This window comes from Mercenaria mercenaria, chromosome 3, assembly GCF_021730395.1.
Source record: "Mercenaria mercenaria strain notata chromosome 3, MADL_Memer_1, whole genome shotgun sequence".
NCBI classification, from domain to species: domain Eukaryota; kingdom Metazoa; phylum Mollusca; class Bivalvia; order Venerida; family Veneridae; genus Mercenaria; species Mercenaria mercenaria.
In genome coordinates, this window is record NC_069363.1 from 11,978,364 (window position 1) to 12,003,264 (window position 24,901).

At 36.7% G+C, this 24,901-nt stretch overlaps 1 protein-coding gene across 1 annotated transcript in view; it reads left to right on the forward strand.

Annotated features, from left to right (window-relative positions):
* LOC123525919 (lipoxygenase homology domain-containing protein 1-like) overlaps nt 1–24,901 on the forward strand; it is a 231,377-nt gene that overhangs the window by 97,684 nt on the left and 108,792 nt on the right. The window contains exons 34-46 of the mRNA XM_053537880.1: nt 582–714; nt 1,951–2,190; nt 2,959–3,081; nt 4,296–4,528; nt 6,173–6,259; nt 7,432–7,564; nt 8,266–8,417; nt 9,026–9,177; nt 9,763–9,866; nt 14,374–14,567; nt 14,682–14,774; nt 16,975–17,101; nt 18,378–18,535. Of these exons, the coding sequence (XP_053393855.1) occupies nt 582–714; nt 1,951–2,190; nt 2,959–3,081; nt 4,296–4,528; nt 6,173–6,259; nt 7,432–7,564; nt 8,266–8,417; nt 9,026–9,177; nt 9,763–9,866; nt 14,374–14,567; nt 14,682–14,774; nt 16,975–17,101; nt 18,378–18,535 (1,929 nt within the window). The remainder of the gene's footprint in view (nt 1–581; nt 715–1,950; nt 2,191–2,958; nt 3,082–4,295; nt 4,529–6,172; nt 6,260–7,431; nt 7,565–8,265; nt 8,418–9,025; nt 9,178–9,762; nt 9,867–14,373; nt 14,568–14,681; nt 14,775–16,974; nt 17,102–18,377; nt 18,536–24,901) is intronic.

The window sequence follows — 24,901 nt, forward strand, 5'->3', positions numbered from 1 at the left end:
TTTTGAAGCATGTTGTTAAAGATTTTCTTAAACTTTTTATTTAATTTCCATGTGTCCCCATTTGCAGATAGTCCTACCTATCAAGTCATTGATCAATATTTTATCCCCAATTATACCTAGATTATTGCGGGAAGAACTTAACTCAATGCAAAATAATTGTCAAATACATGATTATTGTATGACATCGGAAAATGTTTTAAATCTAATAAAATAAATTCAGATCCACTATTAAAGCTGAAATTTAGATATAATGTTATTTTTACCATATCACACATCATATAATTATAAAAACAAGAAAAAACTCTTCAGCATTTACCATGAAATTTGAAATTACAATGAAATGACTTCTCACTAAATTTTTAACCATACATTTACCGGTACTTCATTCTTTCTATCAACTGGTGTCATATAGGTGTACAGGTTAATGCAGGGAAGGATTATTATTTGTGTCATTGATTGGTCTCTAGTACCATGTCTAAATTATTAGTCAGAAATCACTAAATTTCATTAAAATAGAATTAAACAATTTATGAATATTGATCTTTTCCTTATTTAGTAAAGATGCATGTGTTTTCCCACAGGTGAAGCTGGTTGATGCAGATACTGGTGAAGAATTGGTATTTTATCTTGACCGTTGGTTAGCTTTAGATCGTGATGATGGAAACACATTACGAGAAATGCCAGTTATAAGGAAGGGAACACCTTGTTTACCAGGTAGATATGAAAGATTATCAGGAAGTTAAAACTGCTCTGTCAACACCTAAAATATTGTTCTCTGTTTCTTTGACCATCTGGACAACTGTAAAGTTTGAAAAATTCTTGAGATTTAATTTAGCAACCTTTTAGCCTCACAGAATGTCTGATTTTACAGTATTTCAAAAGGGAGACAATGGCATTATCAGGAACTTGTGCTCATTACTCATTGGCCAGTTTAATGTATCTTGGCTTCTGATATTAATAGGTTTCCACCTTGAATTATTTGTACTCCTCATACTGTACTAAGTGAAAGTGCAACTGATACTCAGCTGAGTGATTCAGGATGGTAAACTCCCTCCTTGTTTGCATGTTGAACTATACAGGTTGCATGTACAACTGTTGACTTTGAAAGGCCTGGCACATCCAATAAGGCCTACAAAGCCTTTGTTTAAGATATCCTGCACAAATGAGATATGCAAGTCAACAGACTATGAAGGCCTGCTTTAAATTACTAACTTTCATATGATATTTGTCTTTTGTAATTTATATTTGCTCTGTGTTTTGAAAAACATTTGAAGTTATTTTGATTACTTCCCATGAATACCTTTTAAGTTTGCAAAAAAGTAATTTTTAACTGCAAATATTGAAAAAAAAATATTTTGAATTTTTATTCCTCCAGCATCTACTGATGCGGGAGGCATATAGTGATTGTCCTGTCTGTCCGTCCTTTTCGTTCGACCGTCCATCCGTACGAGGTTAACCAAATGGGACCGTTTCGTCTAGCATCAATACCCCTTACTAGAATGACTTGATACTAATGCAGATGTAACCTGTGACCATTCCTCATCTTCAGACATCACCTGACCTCAGTTTGACCTTGACCTTGACCTCATTTTAGACTTAGGTTGCTTTATTTGGGCCATCTCTTGGTTAACCAAATGGGACAGTTTCGTCTAGCATCAGTACCCCTTACAAGAATGAATTGATACTAATACAGATGTAAACTGTGACCATTCCTCATCTTCAAACATTACCTGACCTCAGTTTGACCTTGACCTTGACCTCGTTTTGGACTTCGGTGCAAAATCTGTCGACAAGGATGCCACTGGGGGCATCAAGCATTTATTGAACGCAGCTCCTTGTCTCTTCTAAGATACATGCTTTTTTTCATTAAAGCGTAGATAAAAATCACTATCGGACATCAATAGCTTGCAGTTATGCAAGCCTAGTAAGATTTTCTTCATTATTTTTTAGTTCTGCGATACATTGTTGCCGTAACAACAGGAAGTTATAAGGATGCTGGGACAGACAGCGGCAATGTAAGCATTAATGTGATTGGTGTAGATGGAGACACAGGACTGAGAGAGTTAAATGGAGCTATCTCAAAGAACCGTCTTCCATGGCAGTCTGGACAGACAGATATTTATGTTGTTGAAGCAGTGTCTGTAGGAAGAGTCAAGAAAATAGAACTGAATTTAAACAGTGCAGGTCAAGGTAAATGAAAAATAGATTGGTTCCTCAGTCTTAGAAAATAAATTGTTATAAGACTAGCTTTATTCTTACAGTTTTTCTAAGCCTTAGACATTTTTTTTGCATTTTTACAGGAAGAATAGGTTTAAATAATATCTTATCAAACAAATAGCATGTGATTACAATATATGTTACAAAAGAATGTTATCAAGTAGTGAGCTAATAAGCTTTTTTAGAAACTCATTCCCTTCTGTCTGGTTTTCATTCCAGCCTGAAATCTTTGTCAAGATAATTCCCCTATAGTTTTCAAGGGATTTGGCCCAATACAGAAATATATCACTACAAAGTAAACTTGCACATATTTTCAGGACATGACAGGTATAGGAGATAAGGTACTTTGAAATTTTATAGAATGCTTTTTACTGCACAGTACAAATATAAGCCTTGGCCTGGTAACTCCTACTACAGTTTTCAAGGATTGAACTTAAGACTTACAGAAATGTATCATTATTAAGTGAGCTTTGGCTTGTCTCTGGAAATGACTGTACCTTACCCAGTTTAAGAGTTACGGCCCTTTGGCAGTTCACTATTGATTATTAAACTTCATATACAAGAAATATAACTCTCTTTTAGATGTTTTTAAGCCTTTTTCCTTCATGTCCGGTAAGCAAATATTGTTGAATCATCTGTACCAAGGATATATTTGGGAAGCAAACTAATCCCGTGTCTGTTACAGCAACTGATAGATTGAGTAAACAAGTTGAAGATAACCTTTAGCAAATGTTGTTGCAGATCGCTGGTATGTGCAGCAAGTGGGTATAGCTGAAGGAGCGAGGGCAGATTCCCAGTTTGTTGTATACTGTCATCAGTGGTTATTGTCCAGTGATGCACAAGTCACAGAGTTTCCAGTAGCAGGTAAGTTAGATATGTTTCTGATACAGTACTTTCCAGTATTAACTGTGTATAATACTACTGGCATTTGTGTCCAGTTTAAGATAACTGTGAAATCATTAATGTTCATAGGGGAAGTTTTTGGATTTTGTAGATGCGTCAGTTTATGAAATTAAATCACTACAAAAAGTAAAACTCCAATTTTATCTTCCAAAGTTGAAATCCTCATATTGATATTCACATGAAACAATTGGTTTGGCCAAAACCAATTTATCTAAAATTCTAAAAGATTAAAAATTTTATACCCATGAAATCAAAAGATTTCATAATATATTATCTGGCCCCTATGGTTTTAGCTCTGCCAGTGTCAGCTCTATCAGTATCAGCTCTGCCAGTTATAGCTCTGTCAGTGTCAGCTCTGTCAGTGTCAGCTCTGCCAGTGTCAGCTCCGTCAGTGTCAGCTCTGCCAGTGTCAGCTCTGCCAATGTCAGCTCTGCCAGTGTCAGTATACTCTCATACTATGAACTGCTCTCTTTAGCCTTTTGGAAGTCCAGTAGCTTCTAGCTCTTCATAGTTGGAATTAATGCCAAAGGCCATCCTGGCAGAAAGGTTAGGATCACTGACTGAATCGCTTGCCCCTCATCAATGTGGGTTTGAAACCTCCCTTGGAGTGTAGAATTCTGCAAGTGAGGAAGCCATCCGGCTGTTTCATGGAACATTGATGGTTTTGCCCATGTACCTGTCCATACCTGAAACAATGCTGAGAGGGGCACCTGCAGTATTTTTCCATCATCTGATGATCTCAGTTTTTCTATTGTGACTCTAAACCCAACACAGAGAAAATAAAAAACAATGCCTGTAGTTCCTGTGATCGTTAAAACTGGAAAGTGGTGATGATTTCATTTCCGTTGTAACTGTAGACCGGATTAAGTTGATAGAAATCACTCGCAAGTGATTGATGAGATTATCTTAAGTTATCAAAACTAGTAGTATTTAGACACTGTATAGTTTATAATATGTAAAAAGCGGTTGGTCCATTCTCTACATTGTAATGGGAACCTTCATTATGAAGTGAAATGCAGGAGTGCATATGAGAGCACAAACAAAAGATAATTAGTAAGTGCTAGATTGGACTAAAATAGACATACATGTATCATTTAGTAACACTAAGAATTCAAAACTTTTTAACATTAAAGAAATAATAACTACATGTACATTCATTTTCATTGATTTTGTAGAGATTCAGCCATCTACAAATCTGATAGAGACATTAGAATCAATACCAAAAGGACTGGAGAAACCAGTCCGCAGTAAAGGGAAGTGGACAGTCTATGTGCAGACTGGTACACAGAATGATTCTGGTACTAAAGAAAAAGTTTGTCTGGTTCTTTGTGGATTGAAGGGCGAATCAGAATCAGTGTGTGTCAACTCGAAGGAAGAATTAAATCCAGGATCTCTAGTCAGATTTGAGGTAAGAATTTATTGATAGAAGACTTAAAGACTTTTTAGCTCACGAGAGCCAAAGGCGTATGGTGAGCTTTTGTGACGGCTCAGTGTCCGTCGTGGGTCATACGTCCGTCAACAATTTCTAAAAAGATCTTCTTGAAAACTACTGGGCAGAATTACACCAAACTTCACAGGAATGATCCTTGGATGGCCCCCTTTCAAAATTGTTGAAAGAATTAATTCCGTGCAGAACTCCATGGCAACCGAAAGGAAAAAATTTAAAAATCTTCTTGTCCAAAACCGCAAGATGTAGAGCCTTGATATTTGGCTTGTGACATCATCTAATGGTCCTCTATTAAGATTGTTCAACTTGTGCCCCTTGGGTGAAAAGTGGCCCTGCTCCGAGGGTCACAAGTTTTACATAGACTTATATAGGAAAAAACTTTAAGAATTGTCTTGTCTAAAACCACAAGACCTAGGCCTTTGATATTTGGTATGTAGCATTGCCTTATGGTCTTCTACCAAAATTATTCAAATTATAACCCTGGGGTGTAAAGAGGCTATATAGACTTATATAGAAAAAAACTTTAAAAATCTTCTTGCCTGAAACTGCAAGGCCTAGGTTTTTGATATTTGGTATGTTGCATTGCCTTGTGATCCTCTACCAAAAGTGTTCAAAGTATACCTCTTGGGTGAAAAGAGGCCCTGCCCTGGGGGTCCCAAATTTAACATAGTCTTATATAGGGAAAAAAATAAAAATCTTCTTGTCTGAAGGTTCAAGGCCTAGGCCTTTGATATTTGGTATGTAGCATTGCCTAATTGATCTCTAACAAGATTGTTCAAATTATCGCCCTGAGGTGAAAAGAGGCCCCACCCTGGGGCCAGTTGTTATATGAGTTAATAAATACTTCAAAAATTATCAGATTATATTTCCTAGACTGTTTAATTATAATTACCTGATGACCCCAAGCAATTAGTGGTCACTTGACTGTGACCTTGACCTACTGACCTACTTTCTTGTTTTTTAAGATACAGCCTTAAAATTTGGATGACATGTACAGTTTTGCACACAGATCTTAAAACTGACTTTCAGTGACCATGAATATGACCTACTGACCTACTTTCTAATATGTTAGCATCAGTGTGCCATTTTAAACATGTGACTCATATTACTCAGGTGAGCGATTCAGGGATTCAGGGTCATCATGACCCTCTTGTTATGTGTTTCAAATCTGATTACTGTACTATTTCATCTAAAGATATGAATTTATGTAAGGTACTAGAATCTTTTTAAGTATTCTTAAAGAGTGGTCCAGGGAAAAGGCAATTCCCATATTAAGATAAGAAAGTAAAGAATTAAATTGCAAGGTTTTTAGAGACAGTACTGGTAACTGTAAAATCTGTTGATTTTGATCATGTTCAATTTCATAATACCTGCAAAAATTGCTTTTTTATGGGGACATGAATTCATGCATTTCAATTTTTAAAGGTAAAATATATATATGAATTTTGTAACAGGTTTAATATTGTGGATTCCAAATCCATGAGATCTGTCCCCAATAAATATTAATGATTCTACATTATGTGTTTTCAGCTGTTAAACTAACTGTTGCAGGAAACTTCTAAGTGATGCTCCTTCTGGAAACTAAGATTGTTTTTGCTATTTCAGGCCAAGGTTGGAGATATTGGTTTATTGTTCAAAATCCGTGTGTATTTCAAAGACAAACATCAGGGATCATCATGGTTCCTAGCAAAGGTAAAAAATATGTATTATTACAATAACATGGCAAGCATGGAAATACTAACTGAAAAGTTATAAACATTTACAAAAGATTAGTTTTTGCTAGTTAAAGGGTTTTGGGTAATTTTCCAAAGAATAATCCTGGAGAAAACTCAGGTATTTATTTGGTTTAAGATAAATGTTCATGGTTAATGAGAAGATTAAATTCAATTAATAGGAATTTTGGTCATGCTAAAATATCTGATTTTACTCATTACACTTCAGAGAATAAGATTTTTATAGGTTATAGGAATGGTTTCTGTCCATCCTTCGGTTCTTCTGTCCGTCCATCCATAACAATTGTGTCTGCTCCATATCACTTAAACCCCATGAAGGATTTTCATGAAACTTTGGTCAAATGATCACCTCATCAAGAAAATGTGCAGAACTCATGAGTCAGCTATGTCAGCTCAAGGTCAATGTCACAACTCAAGGTCAAAGGTTTGAGCCTTTCATTTTGTGTCTGCTCTTCATCTCCTAAACCTCTTGAGGGATTTTCATGAAACTTGGGTTAAATGATCACCCCATCAAGATGATATGCAGAATTTATGAGTCAGCCATGCCGGCTCAAGGTAAGGTCACAACTCAAGGTCAAAGGTTTGAACATTCCATTTTGTGTCCGTTCTGTATGTCCTAAACCCCTTGAAGGATTTTCCTGAATCTTGGGTCAAATGATTACCTCATCAAGTCAATGTGCAGAACTCATGAGTCAGCCATGTCAGCTCAAGGTCACAAGGTCAAAGGTTTGAGCCTTCCATTTTGTGTCCGCTCTGTATCTCCTAAACCACATGAAGGATTTTCAAATCCATTGATGTCATCATACATGGACTATAAAATATACTTAACAATGCCAGTGCTTCCACCCAATACCATCAACCCTTTAACTATCCATATCAGCGGCGGGGGATATAGCTGTCTTTCAGACTGCCTTGTGTAATATTTCATCAGTGTGTAAAACTGTAATAAATTCAAGTAGATGCATGCATTATTGTAACGTCAGTGATGTGGGTTTGAATCCTAGCTTTGGCTTAAATTATTTATATTGTGCATATATTCATCTGTTTTGTATTTCATCTTTCTGCCAAAGGTGAATTCTAAGGGTAACAACTTCAAGCTTTTATCAAACTAACCATTTGCTGTTATTTTAGATGAAACTAAAAGACCATGACACAGGGGAGGAGTTTATTTTGGAGCATAATGATTGGATAGAATCAACCAATGAAAATCCAGAAGGTGCTTTAGAACTGCCTCTTTCACGACCAGATCTCCAGCCATTAAAAGGTGACATTGAACATTTAAAATTTCTAGTGCAGATGAGTGGTCTAGTGGTAACACTGGCTACAAAAATTGTGTTTGTGAGTTTGATCCTTTGGGGTTTTTTTGTGAGTCTATTTGTAGTTGCAACCAGCGCTTCATATGGGTGACTCCTGCAGAAAATTGTTAGTAATGTTAGTGGGAGGATAGTGCAAGATACAGAAGATGCTTCGGAAGTTTCAATTGTTCATAGCGTGCTGGGAGTAAAATCCCTATAAGTGGGATTTATCCCAATATAAGTTTTTTTAAGTTTGAGGCTATGTTGAGTTTGATCCCAAGCTCCTCCAAAACTAAAAACAGCCAACATTTTGATATGAGTCCAGTATATGAGTGCTTCACATCGGGTAAACTAAAGAACCAAGGAAACTTCTGGAAATGGAGCGTCTTCTCTATCTTGCAATATCCTCCCACTAAATATTAATGTCTTCTGGAGGAATCGCCCATTCAGGTTACTGGTGTCAACTGTCAGTCAAAGTGCAATATTTTTATACAGAGTATATAGCAAGCAGTCAGACATATAGAGGAGAAACATTTCTATTGATATTCCTCAATGTCAGATATACATGTGGCATCAAATCTATATTATATGGAGGAATGTAAAATTTTCACAAAGACAATGAATGGCCAGATTTAACAGGAACTTTGAACTGCTTTTATTTATATTTTAGAACAAATTTATATCATAACTGTGAAGACTGGGGATTTACCACGAGCTGAAACGGAGGCTAATGTATTCTGCAATTTAATTGGTCAGTGGGGAAGCTCTGGTCAAAGGTCACTGTCAGTTTCAACCAACAAAGAAGTCTTCAGAGCAGGACAGGTAAAAAAATAGCACTTATATCTATCAGATCACATCTGGGTTGAATGACTGCATGTTTTTATGTATCATGTATCTCCCTTGACTGTGATTTTTTTGGTCCTCTGGAACTGTTGCGTTATTTTCTCAAAGAGCTTTTTCCATGTACAGTTTGTAGTGACTAAATGTTTTTCTTCCAAAAACACCACTGGTTTGAGTACTAAATACACTAAAGCTTGGATGAAGTTGTGGTTACTGTTGTTTGCTCTAGTATCAATTGCTTTAGCTCAAGGGTTAACAGGCAATGTATGTGGGTCCTGGCTGTTTTCCTCATATTTTCTATGTTTAGATTGTTTGAAACCCTAGATAACTTGTACACTTATCTCATCCCTTTGGAAGATCAGTGTTATACTTTAGTACCCAGCTTCAGTGAAGTGCAGAAACAGAGGGGCACTAGTAAATATGTACCTATGAATTTGAATTTATAGCACATTTGTTTTTAATATGGTATTTTTGCTTCACCTAAATGTACTACATCATTTGATAGCACTTAAGTCATAAGCTGAAGTGCTCAGAGGAGTGTTTTTTTAGAAGTTTCTTTGTTGTCAAAACATTAATACTTTTTATTTTAGGAGGACACATTCACCTTAACTTGCATAGAGCTGGGTAATCTGCAGAAGGTTATCATAGGTCATGACTGTGTAGGTAGAGGTCAAGGTTGGTACTGCGAATATGTCAATGTCAAGGTTGCTGAAGAAACTGACACAGTCTTCCCATGTAACAGGTTTGTGCTTATTTGTTGTCTCCTTATTTGAATATTATATTGTGGGTGGTCCTCCATGGATAAGTGAGTATAGTTGATGACTTCCAGTCACTTGCCTCTCTACACTTTATTTGAAACCCCATTTACGATTTTGGATTAATTCCTATGAAGAAGCTGTCCAGCAGGCTAGGGGAAGGTTTGTGATTCTACCAACCCATCCCTGAAATAATATCTGGAAGGGAACCTTTAGTCTTCCTCTACAATTAATGCTGGGAAATGGCCATATGAATTAAAATTTTGTCCTTGTGACTTAAAATATAAAAAAATGAAAAATAGTAAAAAACCTTTTAATAACATCTTGTTTTCACGGCATGAGAGATTTTTACCAAAATTGGTAAGCATTGTCAAAAGATCAAGGTAAGATAAGCACCATAGGGATGTCATTTCCATATTGTTTACTTCTTGAAATGGATGATTATACAGGTCTTTTGACTTGTAACAGACAATGTTTGGGTATGTCTCTGTAAAATATCCCAACAGTGACGTTTATTTTGTCAGTTTTAACTCAGAAATAAAAGGTACTCATGTAGTTTTCACTTTTTACAGATGGTTGGACACAGGTTGTGATGACAGGAAACTTACAGCAGAGTTATTGCCCCTTAGCAAGCTACCTCTAACTGCAACAGTGCCAACAAGATACACTCAGTCAGGTAAAATGTGTATTACAGAAGAGTTATTGCCCCTTAGCTTACTTGATACTGAAAATTACATACCTAATTACCTCTGACAGGTCATCATGTGGTACATATATGTTTTACAATCAGCTTTTGTTTACTTTTTTTGTTGCATTTCTTATATAATTTTTGTCGAGCAGCTTGCGGAAGCGAAGACATAGTTGTCCAAATGGCTGATCGGTGTATGTGTGTGCATCCGTGCGTACGTGTGTCCGTCCGGATTTGTTTGTCCGGACCATAACTTTGACATGCATGGAGCAATCTCGTTTATATTTGGCATGAATGTTAACCTCAGTGAGACGGAGTGTCATGTGCAAACCACAGGTTCCAATCTCAAAGGTCAAGGTCACACTTGGAGGTCAAAGGTTAAATTCAATAATGACTGTCCGGAGCATTTCTTCTTCATGCATGGAGGGATTTTGATGTTACTTGGCACAAATGTTCACAACCATGTGACGGAGTGTCTTGCGCAAGAACCAGGACCCTAGGTCTAAAGTCAAGGTCACACTTAGAGGTCAAAGGTCAGATACAAGAATGACTGTCCGGAGCATTTCTTTTTCATGCATGGAGGGATTTTGATGTAACATGACACAGTTGTTCACCATCATGAGATGGAGTGTCATATGCAAGAACTTAGAATTACTTCCCTTTGTTGTTACTATAAATAGCTTATATTGTAACTTTTTTATTACTGGTCGTAGGGAAAAACTAAGACCACTTTTCTGTAGTACAATATGCATGTTACATCCAATTTTGAGCTGTATTTTGACCTATCTCTACTGGTAAGGATATTTGTGTGGACTTAGATTTTTATGCCCCCGAAGGGAGGCATATAGTTTTTGAACCGTCTGTCTGTCTGTCGGTCTGTCCGCAATTTTCGTGTCCGGTCCATATCTTTGTCATCGATGGATGGATTTTCAAATAACTTGGCATGAATGTGTACCACAGTAAGACGACGTGCAGTGCGCAAGACCCAGGTCCGTAGCTCAAAGGTCAAGGTCACACTTAGACATTAAAGGATAGTGCATTGATGGGCGTGTCCGGTCCATATCTTTGTCATCGATGGATGGATTTTCAAATAACTTGGCATGAATGTGTACCACAGTAAGACGACGTGCAGTGCGCAAGACCCAGGTCCGTAGCTCAAAGGTCAAGGTCACACTTAGACGTTATAGGATAGTGCATTGATGGGCATGTCCGGTCCATATCTTTGTCATCGATGGATGGATTTTCAAATAACTTGGCATGAATGTGTACCACAGTAAGACGACGTGCAGTGCGCAAGACCCAGGTCCGTAGCTCAAAGGTCAAGGTCACACTTAGACGTTAAAGATCATTTTTCATGATAGTGCATTGATGGGCATGTCTGGTCCATATCTTTGTCATTCATGCATGGATTTTAAAATTATTGGGCATGAATGTGTACCACAGTAAGACGCCGTGTCGCGCGCAAGACCCAGGTCCGTAGGTCGAAGGTCCTAAACTCTAACATCGGCCATAACTATTCATTCAAAGTGCCATCGGGGGCATGTGTCATCCTACGGAGACAGCTCTTGTTTTTAAAGATTTACTTCCCTTTGTTTTTACTATAAATAACTTATATTGTAACTTTTTGCAATAATTTTTTATTTGGCATAAATGTTTGCCTCAATGAGACAGGGTGTCATGTGCAACTCCTAGTCCTTTTGACAGCTGGCGGGCTTGACATGTTGCCCGTGGGCATCTAGTTTTATTTCCCTTTTTATTTAAAAAAAAACTGGTATCACAAACATGTATGGTTTAACTTTTCTTTTTGTTTGTCTCCAAAGTCATGTCTGTCTGCTACGGCTGGGTATTGCATATTAGTTCACATTTCCTTTAAATGGAGACATGTACAAGTTTTTTCAGTAGTTTTTACATTGGATCTTCATGAAACTTGATCAAAATGTTCTCAACAAAACTTTATTAAAAGAAATAAGAAGCTGGGTCACCCATGTTATATCTTTAAAGGAAAACCTTACAACCACATCAGAGGCTTCATTTTTATGCCACCCTTCGAAGAAGGAGGGTTATATTGTTTTGCTGATGTTGGTAGGTCGGTCTGTCGGTATGTTGACAAATTGGTTTCCGGATGATAACTCAAGAATGCTTGAGCCTAGGATCATGAACTTGATAGGGAGGTTGGTCATGACCAGCACATGACCCCTATTGATTTTGAGGTCAGTCAGTCAAAGGTCAAGGTCACAGTGACCTGTAACAGTTAAACGGTTTCCGAATGATAACTCAAGAACGCTTGAGCCTACGATCATGAAAGTTGATAGGGAGGTTGGTCATGACCAGCAGATAACCGCTATTGATTTTGAGGTCAGTAGGTCAAAGGTCAAGGTCACAGTGACCCAGAACAGTTAAACGATTTCCGGATGATAACTCAAGAACTCTCGGACCTAGGATCATGAAAGTTGATAGGGAGGTTGATCATGACCAGCAGATGACTCCTATTGATTTTGAGGCCAGTAGGTCAAAGGTCAAGGTCACAGTGACCCAGAACAGTTAAACGACTTCCGGATGATAACTCGAGAACTCTTGGACCTAGGATCTTGAAAGTTGATAGGGAGGTTGATCATGACCAGCAGATGACTCTTATTGATTTTGAGGCCAGTAGGTCAAAGGTCAAGGTCACAGTGACCCAGAACAGTTAAACGGTTTCCGGATGATAACTCAAGAATGCTTGTGCCTAGGATCATGAAACTTGATAGGGAGGTTGATCATGACCAGCAGATGACTCCTATTGATTTTGAGGCCAGTAGGTCAAAGGTCAAGGTCACAGTGACCCAGAACAGTTAAACGGTTTCCGGATGATAACTCAAGAATGCTTGTGCCTAGGATCATGAAACTTGATAGGTAGGTTGATCATGACCAGCAGATGACTCCTATTGATTTTGAGGTCATAGGTCAAGGTCAAAGTGACTCGGAACAGTTAAACAGTTTCCGGACAATAACTTGAGAATGCTTGGGCCTAGGATCACGAAACTTGATAGGGAGGACCAGCAGATGACCCCTATTGATTTTGAGGTCAGTAAGTCATAGGTCAAGGTCAAAGTGACCTAGTTAAACCATTTCAGGACGGTAACTTGAGAACGCTTGGGCTTAGGATCACAAAACTTAATAGGGAGATTGATCATGACCAGCAGATGACCCCAATTGATTTTGAGGTCAGTAGGTCAAAGGTCAAGGTAACATTGACCCAGAATAGTAGAACTTTTGTGTACATTTACCAAAGAATTTCTGTTCCTTGTGCAATTACTGAATGCATCAAGGGGGGCATTTCGTGTTGTACGAGCTCTTGTTTATTTTGCCATGTTAACTCAGTAGATGTTTCATTCCTGGATAGAAATGTCAAGGCAGCATTACATTCTATATGATAGTGTCATTTTCAAGTCATTAGTTTTCCAAAATGATTGCATGTTGAATTTTGTTTAATAAGTCTAGTTATTGTTGATCTGCCATACCTGGTTTCAGTTTGAAGCAGGAAAGTTAAGTTTTGGTACATTAAAAAGAATACAGTCGACATTGTATTAAGAGACCACCTGAGGGACTGCTAAAAAGTGGTCTCTTAATGGAGTGGTCTCTTAATGAATTTCAGTCAGGAGAAGAGAAAAGATATTTTTTACTGTTAATATAACTGTATATATCATGGGCATACATATATGTATATAAATTTCACAAACTGAAAATTATAACTTGATTGTTCGTCAGTTCGACTGTTACAAAGGTTAAATGCATCCAGGCAGGTGCAAAATGTACTCGCTCATTACACAGGTGAAGAAAAACCCGGCAGAAATTTGGTACAAGGTTGCTTAATAGATACTTTTTTTCCTGTCGGGACTCCATTAAAGTGGTCGCTGGTCGTTTAATAAAAAAGTCGTTTAATGGAATAAATTTATGTACTAAAAACGTTCGGGAGGGATTTTGACCGGTCGTTTAATACAAAAATCGCTTAATAGAGGTGGTCGCAAGTACGATGTCGACTGTAGTTGCAGACTGTATTTCAAAATTATCAAAGAGTAGTTTTTAATATGTGATTGATTTATAAAACTTGACTTGTTTATTAAAACATTTTATGTCTTTCTGTCAACACGATCCTCTATTAGGTATATGTCTAAACATCTATATGTATATTTCATTTGATATAAAAAAATTAGTGACTGCTGTGAAATTATTTAAATTTATTTGCATGAAATTTTGTGGTTTGGAAAAAATAGTTATAGGGGGTATGTTCTGCGAGTACTGATCTTCTAGTAATGATGAAAATTCACTTATGTTCTTTAGCAGTTGAATATAGTATCCCTAGTACCACAGAAGTTACTGATAGACACATTGAAGCTAGGAACCAAGGCTGTAAAATTGTTGATTGAATTTTTTTGTTGCACATAGTCTATGGAAAGTCTTTGACAACTATCTTGCTGAAATATTGTTAATAATGAATTGTTACTTGTATTTGCAGATGGAGAATGGAACATCCATGTAACAACAGCGGGTCTAGACAGACTGCCCATGTTAAAGCCGGGTACCAAGGCAGGAGAGGTTTCTATTGTTGTATATGGAACAGAGTCTGTGAAGGGTCCTATACAGCTTGTACATGAAGATCCTGATAGCCCTGTTGCTCTACTTGCACCGGGCAAAACTGAACACTTTTACGTAAGTCTTTGTTTTTCTGATGTTTAAAAAGGTTAAAATGAAAACAGTATCTTAGGCTTATTCACAATTGAAAACTGCAATTATGTTTAATGGTAATTTAATCGTTTATTTCAGGATTATGAATTTAAAGATCTAGGTGAAATTGAGAAGATACGAGTGTCGTCTGGATATGAAGGGGACACTGAAGCTGTCTGGACAATAGAAAAGGTGATTATCATTTAGGTTCTTTCTTGCCAGTTTGGTGGAAATCATATCACAAGTTAGGGTTCAATGAGATCAAGGTCAGGGTCATTGTTGCTAAAAATAGATTTTTCATAAAAAATCATTAAAGTTGCGGGAGAGATATGTAGATGTAAAATTTTGAAATGAACACTAGAATGGTTGTTGGGGTTACTTTAATCAATGTCAAGGTCACTGTAATTCTAAAAAGAAGTTTCATAAATGATTGATAATTTGAGTAACAGTATAGGCATTTTCAGCAAAACTTGGTATAATGATGCACAAGGTAAAATAAGGCTTAACTGGTTGTTGGGGTGTTGGTAATAAAGGTTAAGGTCACTTTAACTAAATGGCTATTTAGTCTCTACTATGCAAAGAATAGTGAAAACTATCCGACTCATCCAGGTGTTGCCTTTGGCTGCGGCGTCACACCTTGGTTAAAGTTTTGTGTACAAGATCATACAACAGAACCCATTGCATGTATTGGATTGAAACTTCACACAATGCTTCCTAGTCATCAGACCTGCTGAAATAACCAAAGTACATAACTTTTTGTTGAATCCAAATTATGGCACTTTTACAACTTAGAAAATTCGGTTAAAATTTTGCATGTTACTAAGTATCCAGCTGTATCTTTAATAGTAACTTGTGTGGTTTGGATTGAATCATAACACAGTGCTTCCCAGCCATTGACCTACTGAAATAGTCAAATTAGATCGTTCTTGGTTGAATTAAATACAAGTTATAGTTTTTCAAATAAGTAAATTCTGTGAATGCTTTGCATGCAACTAATATTCAAGCTGTGTAAAATGGAAACTTTACACAAGGCTTCCCAGTCATTACTCAACTGAAATAACCCAAGTGTTAGACAACTCTTGGTTGGATTTAACTCAAATCATGGCCCTTTTTAGCTCACCTGAGCCAAAGGCTCATGGTGAGCTATTGTGACCACTCAATGTCCGTCGTGCGTCGTCCGTCGTGCGTCATGTGTCCGTCAACATTTTCTAAAAAAAAATCTTCTTCTTGAAAACCACTGGGCAGAATTACACCAAACTTCACAGGAATGATCCTTGGGTGGCCCCCTTTCAAATTGTTCAAAGAATTGAATTCCATGCAGAACTCTGGTTGCCATGGCAGCCAAAAGGAAAAACTTTAAAAATCTTCTTCTCAAAAACCAGAAGTCCTAGAGCTTAGATATTTGGTATGAAGCATTGCCTAGTGGACCTCTAGCAAATTTATTCAAATCATGACCCTTGGGTCAAAATTGACCCCACCCCAGGGGTCACTTGATTTTACAAAGGAAAATCTTTAAAAAAATTCTAAAAATAAACCAGAAGGCCTAGAGCTTTCATAGATATTTCACATGTAGCATTGACTAGTGGACCTCTACAAAATTTGTTCAAAACATGACCCCCGGGGTCAAAATTGACCCTGGCCCAGGGGTCACTTTATTTTACATAGGAATCTTCAAAAATTTTCTAAAAATAAAACAGAAGGCCTAGATCTTAGATATTTGACATGTAGCATTGCCTAGTAGACTTCTACAAAATTTGTTCAAATCATGACCCCCGGGGTCAAATTGACCCCACCCCATGGGGTTACTTGATTGTACATAGAAAAATCTTCAAAATTTTCTAAAAATAAACCAAAAAGCCTAGATCTTATATATTTGACATGTAGCATTGCCTAGTGGACCTCTACAAAATTTGTTCAAATCTTGACCCCCTCAGGGTCGAATTGACCCAGCCCCAGGGGTTACTTGATTGTACATGGGGAAATCTTCATAAATTTGCTAAAAATAAACCAGAAGGCTTAGATCTTAGATATTTGATATGTAACATTGCCTAGTAGACTTCTACAAACTTTGTTCAAATCATGACCCCCGGGGTAAAATTGGCCCCGCCCCAGGGGTTACTTGATTGTACATCGGAAAATTTTCCAAAAAAAGTCTAAAAATCATCAGTTTGACATTTGAAACATGTAGCTCATATTACTCAGGTGAGCGATCCAGGGTCATCATGACCCTCTTGTTTCTAAGAAAGTTTGGTTCAAGCTGTATTTCAGTAACAGTTACATTGTTGAACCCTGTTTGACTTAGAATTTGTTGAATAGTCAGCCATGCTGCAGTCACAAAAAACAGTATTTTTAGGAATTTCCACTATTCAAGTTTTGCTTGATTTTTTGACAGATTGTCCTTGAAGAACATAGTTCACATGAGTCATTGACATTCAATTTTGGAGCATGGGTCGGTGAAGTTGGAGGAGATATACGCAAAGAAATGCCACTAGTCAAACCAGATAAATCTAACAGGGAGAGTGAGTACCAAATGTTATATAAAAAAAATTGTATCACATACATGTGTACAGCTAATTCAAGCACCGTCCCACTTTCGTCTGTCTGGCATCCATCTGTCTGGCTTTCGTCTGTCTACACTTCTTCAGATGACATCTCCTCACAAACTACTGGTCAGGATGGAAATTGAGTTACACTGGGACCCCGTTATAACGCTGTCGTCGGGGTCCAAGGTTCGAGACCCGCGGATCTAGCGGGGTTAAATTTATAATGCGGGTTGATCGTATCAGCGGTATATGCAATACCCCACCCACCGGTAATGTATTGGACGTATTTTGGACGCTGTTTTATGTTAAGAAATAAGAATTGTATACACGGGACATATTTGACCTTAAAATAAATGCTACTGAAAAATACATTAAAAGAATTATAACGCTGTGTCATCTTCTCATTTTGTCGTGATTCTAAAAGAAAGTTGGAATTGTGTATCCCAGAAGTAAACATATATAACGCTGTGTGAGGAGTGCGTGGTCGTGAAAATTACATATGCAATGCAATTGCACTGGGGGTTTATGTGACTAAAAGAGAAAAAACACGGACAGTCTTAAAAAATTTAATTTTGAATACATGAATAAAATGGATAAATAAGATAGAAAATTGTTAAATCACCGTCGTAAATATATACGATTTTAAAAAGGGAGAACATTCTCAATATGGCTTTCAGTGTGTCGAATCTTCGTTAAATTCGATGAACTGAGTGTGATGATTATGAAAAACGGCTGCATTTTATTACAAAACTGGGCCTGTTGTTCGATTTTATTCACTCAAGTGTTCATGTCATCCGCTTAACTGGCGCAAACTTAAACGGTTTGATAGTTGACTGACCAATGTTACACGTTTGTTATGCAAACAATCTAATTTTGTCTACATGTATTCCAACTTTAACAAAGGCGATATGCAAACAAGTAAGCTAGCAGACAATAATTGATTTTTGTCACAGTTGTCATTGCAAAGGTGTTAAAGTACAAAGTACACAGGTACTTGTAGTTTTAACGCTGGTTATGATCAAATTAAATAAGATCCGTGGACTCGTTTTTTGTTTTTTTTTACCCCCGAAATTCCGGAGCCAAGAGCCTACCGCATTATAACGAATACTGCGGTATATCAAATAGCGTTATAACGGGTTTCGAGTGTATGTAATTGGATTTTTTCTTCAGTATTTTAAGATGACTTAATATATTCTAACCTGATTGATAGAAAAAGAAGAAATATGATATTTGTATTGTACTATGTTTTCAGTTGTAAAGTATTACATTGAAGTGTATACGAGTGAAGAGGAGATGAATGGGTCAACTAATGCCAATGTTTTTGTAACTTTGTATGGATACAACTCAGACTCTGGCAGACGACATCTTATGCACAGCAAAAATACAGAAAAAAGATTCCAGACTGGCCAGGTATATATAAATACTACATAGAATATTCTATTTTGTGCACTTGATTTACCCCTAGATGTTCAATGTGAACTTTTGACAGACAAGAATGATCCCCTGCAAGTCATTCATAATAGTTCAATAATAAATATTTTAAAAGTATTGAGCAAATCGCAATTTCTGCCAAAAGCTCTCTGTCAGTCAAAAGATTGGTTAAATAAGCAGTGCCCTTGATTAGTGAAAAAAGCTGAAACCAGAATGATTGTATCTTATTAGGTCATATGTGTTTTGATTTGATACTGGACTTTTGATAAAATGGGTTGATTTAACTTACTACTCTTCTACAGTTATCTTGGATTTTAGTTAACTCAAAGTTAAAGTTGGGAAAAACTTTAGAGTTACTGAGTTTCAACTTTATCCTGTAATTTTACTCTGCATTTTATTGTGATTTATATTTACATATGGGAAAAAACTTTTGTAACCATTCATTTTTTTGTTGTAAAGGTTGCAATTTAATGTAGGGATCTTTTTAACCTTGAATGCTTTTAACATGTTTAGACAGATACACAAGAAACATACCCGGTAGGATTGCACAAGGAACAGGCAATATACAAATAGATGTAGACAATAGAATAGCAGTGTACTGTGCACAAAAAAAACAATTTTCTTGAGCATTAATATCTGATCTATAGACTACTAAATTATCTTATATTGTAATGTGACCTTACAGATTCAGTTTTCTGAGGTAATGTATAGAGTTTAATGCACTGCAGAAACCTTTGGTGTGAGTTCTATTAACAGAAAATCTCCTCCTCCCTAACTCCTTCCAGACTTCACTTTTCCTTTGATACAATACTGAGTCACTTTTCTGATGGTGATTACAGGACAGTGATAATTAATTATGCAATCAGATGTCATTTATACTTAATTATACCCCCACCAAACATGTTTGAGGGGGGTATATAGGAGTCAGTTTTGTCGCGTCGCGTCCCGAAATCTATTATCTCAGTTATTACCAAATGGATTTGATTCAAACTTAAAATACATGTTCCACCTTATCACCCACATCATGTGACACAAGGTGCATAACTCTGACACCAAGTTTTTATGAATTATGTCCCCTTTTACTTAGAATTTAAGGTTAATTTTGTTGTATTTTCACTATATCTCAGTTATTACTAAATGGATTTGATTCAAACTTAAAATAGATGTTCCACCTCATCACCCACATCATGTGACACAAGGTGCATAACTCTGACACCATTTTTTTATGAATTATGCCCCTTTTTACTTAGAATTATGTCTCCCCTAGGAGACATATTGTTTTTGCCCTGTCCGTCCTTCCGTCCGTCCGTACGTATGTCACACTTCATTTCCGAGCAATAACTGGAGAACCATTTGACCTAGAACCTTCAAACTTATAGGGTTGTAGTGGCTGCTGGCAAGTAGACGACCCCTGTCATTGTTTTGGGGTCACTCGTCAAAGGTCAAGGTCACAGGGGCCTGAACATTGAAAACCATTTCCGAATCAATAACTGAGAACCACTTGACCCAGAATGTTGAAACTTCATAGGATGATTGGTCATGAAGAGTAGATGACCCCTATTGATTTTGGGGTCACTCCGTCAAAGGTCAAGGTCACAGGGGCCTGAACATTGAAAACCATTTCCGATCAATAACTAGAGAACCACTTGACCCAGAATGTTGAAACTTCATAGGATGATTGTCATGAAGAGTAGATGACCCCTGATTGATTTTGGGGTCACTCCGTCAAAGGTCAAGGTCACAGGGGCCTGAACATTGAAAACCATTTCCGATCAATAACTAGAGAACCACTTCACCCAGAATGTTGAAACTTCATAGGATGATTGATCATGAAGAGTAGATGACCCCTATTGATTTTGGGGTCACTCCATCAAAGGTCAAGGTCACAGGGGCCTGAACATTGAAAACCATTTCCGATCATAACTTGAGAACCACTTCACCCAGAATGTTGAAACTTATAGGATGATTGTCATGCAAAGTAGATGACCCCTAGATTTTGGGGTCACTCCATAAAGGTCAAGGTCACAGGGCCTGAACATTGAAAACCATTTCCGGTCAGTAACTTGAGAACCACTTGACCCAGAATGTTGAAACTTAATAGGATGATTGGTCATGCAGAGTAGATGACCCCTAACGATTTTGGGGTCACTCTGTGAAAGGTCAAGGCCACAGGGGCCTGAACATTGAAAACCATTTCCGGTCAGCAACTTGAGAACCACTTGACCCAGAATGATGAAACTTCATAGGATGATTGGTCATGCAGCGTAGATGACCCCTAACGATTTTGGGGTCACTCTATTAAAGGTCAAGGCCACAGGGGCCTGAACATGGAAAACCATTTCCAATCAATAACTTGAGAACCTGTCAACCCAGAATGTTGAAACTTCATAGGATGATTGTTCATACAGAGTAAATGACCCCTATTGTTTTTAGGGTCACTCCATTAAAGGTCAATGTCACAGGGGCCTGAACATTGATAACCAGTTCCGATCAATAACTTGAGAACCACTTGACCCAGAATGTTGAAACTTCATAGGATGATTGAACATGCAGAGTAGATGACCCCTATTTATTTTGAGGTCACTTGATCAAAGGTCAAGGTCACAGGAGCCTGAACAGTGACTTGAGAACCACTAGGCCCAGAGTGTTGAAATTTAGCAGGATGACTGGACATGCCAAGTAGATGATCCCTATTGCAGCCAACCATCAGTGTCTCTTTGACTTTCGCTCCTGACCCCTATTGACTTCTTGCCTATAGGACTTTGCATTTGGGGAGACATGCGCTTTTTTACAAAAGCATTTTCTAGTTTAAGGTTGATTTTGATGTATTTTCACTATATCTCAGTTACTACAAAATGGATTTCATTCAAATATAAAATAGATGTTCCACTTCATCACCCACATCATGTGTCCACATCATGTGACACAAGGTGCATAACTTTGACACTAAGTTTTCATGAATTATGTCCCCTTTTACTTAGAATTTAAGGTTAATTTTGTTGTATTTTCACTATATCTGAGTTATTACTAAATGGATTCGATTCAAACTTAAAATAGTTGTTCCACCACATCACCCAGATCATGTGACATAAGGTGCTTAAATCTGACATAATTTTTTTATGAATTATGTCCCCTTTTACTTTAAATTTAAGGTTGATTTTGATGTATTTTCACTATATCTCAGTTATTACAAAATGGATTTGATTCAAACTTAAAATAGATGTTCCACCTCATCACCCACATCATGTGACACAAGGTGCATAACTCTGACACCAATTTTTCATGAATTATGCCCCTTTTTACTTAGAATTTAAGGTTAATTTTGATGTATTTTCACTATATCTCAGTTACTACAGAATGGATTTGATTCAAACTTAAAATAGATGTTCCACCTTATCACCCACATCATGTGACACAAGGTGCATAACTCTGACACTAATTTTTCTTGAATTGTGTCCCCTTTTACCTAGAATTTAAGGTTAATTTTGTTGTATTTTCACTATATCTCATTCTGATTGGCTTAGAGCCAAAGGGAAGTAACCTTTTTTTAACTTTTGTACTGAGTTTCTTCCTCTTAAATTCAAGGAATTAGTCTATTTTTAGAAATCCTATTTTTAGATTTTCAATATTTTAGGTATTTTTCTAACTTTTTTATTATAAGTCCTATGTAAAAAGTAAATACATTTTTCTGTGGTAACATGGGTCGGTAAGACACTTTTTTGTATTCACTTTCAGTGTATCTCTAATATTAGAGATTTTTTATATTTACTAGTATTACTATACTAGTATTATACTAGTATTACTTATATGTGGAAGCCCAGGATGAAGTACTCCAAAGACTAAGTATTTTTAAGATTTCTTATGGTTGCCATTCTTCTGTGACAAGACCGTTTGGTGGGGGTATGAGTCACTCCTGTGACAGTTCTAGTTTTATGCTAGTGATCATCTCTACTAATACTGATGCTTATGTTTAGTGATCATTTGAATTATTACTGTTGTCAGTGATCATTTCCAGTAATGATGATCACTTGTACTGACATTGACACTGTCGATGATCACTTGAACTGATATAGATGATGTCAGTGTTGTACTGATATAGATGATGTCAGTGAACACTTGTACTAATATTGGTGCTGTCAATGATCACTATAGCTGATACTGATGCTGTCAGTGATCACTTGTACTGATATTGATGCTGTCAGTGACCACTTGTACTGATATTGAGGCTGTCAGTGATCACTTGTACTGATATTTGATGCTGTCAGTTATCACTTGTACTGATATTTGATGCTGTCAGTGATCACTTGTACTGATATTTGATGCTGTCAGTTATCACTTGTACTGATATTTGATGCTGTCAGTGATCACTTGTACTGATATTGATGCTGTCAGTGATCACTTGTACTGATATTGATGCTGTCAGTGATCACTTGTACTGATATTGATGCTGTCAGTGATCACTTGTGCTGATACTGAGGCTGTCAGTTATTACTGATACTGATGCTGTCAGTGATCACTTGAGATACTGAAGCTGTCAGTGATCACTTGTACTGATATTGATGCTGTCAGTGATCACTTGTGCTGATATTGATGCTGTCAGTGATCACTTGTGCTGATACTGATTTGGTCAGTGATCACTTGTACTAATATTTATGAAAAAAAAATTACATTCACTATAAGTTTTGTATAGAAAGAAAACAAGATTAAATTTTGTATAAATCTATGTAAGAGCCCTTTAACCAGCTGCTGTCCCAAATGTTAATCACTGCAGAATGCCTATTAGCGAACAGTTGACACAGTTTTAGGTATTTTACTGTTATTAATCGGAACAGACTTGTAAACAATATTGTATCTTTTTTTTCAGTTGCAGAATAAGGTTGTGTTTTCTTTGTAAAGCTAGTACATATTTTGAATGAATGTTTCTATATTCAACTGTGGGTTAGCATATATAATCCCTTATTAGTGCCTTCCCGCTAATAAATGCCGCCCCACCCATATTTGTGGAAAGTAACGTTATCTGAGATATCTTTCTCAAAGAAATTCCTGTTAAATCTAGCAAAAGAATTCACACAAAAAATGCTATCAAAAGGTTATGATCAATAGAGGTCTATGAAACATCGAAGTTTAGCAAGCAGACAGTCAAAAAGAAGGACTGTATATATTAGTAAAACTACAATTACCAGATAATATATTATAAACATGTTTTGAAGCACTATAAGTAAATCTTTTACAAAATGGAGAAAAAAAGGTCAAAAATAGTATTTTTGGCTCCATAAAAACATCCCTATTGTTCAAAATGTAACACACCCATGGGATTAATATAAGGTATACCTCAAGAATCAATTAGTATAGCAAATTTTAATTTAAAAGATTTGTGCAGCTTGTTTATATAAAATGTAGTGAAGCAATTAGACAAGGATTGAAGTATTTACTTTTATGATGATGTGGTAGTTTCATACCAGAGCTTCTGAAATTGTCCATTGCTTGGTTTTAGACTGATTTTTACCTTTTCAGACTGATTTATAAAATAAAATAAAAATATATCAGTCCCGGGGGAAAAGAGAGAAAAAATAAAAACATGACCACCTACCAGCAAGATACAGTTAAACCTGTCTTAAGAAGCCGGCCAAGGGAGTGGGAAAGAGTGGCTGCCTACAGCCGATGGCTGCTTAATGCAGGTAATTTATAGCATGAATGACCATTTTGGGAAATGAGACACTGGCTGCTTAAGACAGGTTGGCTGCTTAATAGAGGTGACCGCTAAAGCAGGTTTTACTGTATAGTTGATCGCACTTTCAGGTCTCAAATAAACAAATCAAATCTTTGTTATCATTTGTGGCTACAGTGTTCACCCTTAATGCTCCTAGCCAATCTCAGTGTTTTAGTTGATTTTCATTGGGACCAACTGCTTTTCATTTGGATAAGCAAAAGACTTTGTAGTTCATAAATGTTTAAATTCCTTCTGACCTGGACCGAAAGTGTTAGACTAGGTGATGTTGTATGAACTTTTAAAAACCGAAAGACCATTTTGAGAAATTAATTGAACAAAATTTTATTGGTTAGATTTTGTTTTTACTTCAAAGGCGATGTTTGAATATAAGTAAAAACAGAAAACAATGGTCATTGCAGTTTATATACACCACAGGGAGCACCGACTTAATAATTCTTTTCAAACCTTAGAATTTCAACATGATTTTGTTTACATCACAAAAAGTTGTGTAGCTTGCTCAGTACCAACCCATGTGATTTTGGTACACATGGGAAAAAATCACTCAGTTCAAGTAACATGTTTGAATATAATTTTCTTACAATATGACCGATTCCAATAAGATAAAAAATGCTGAA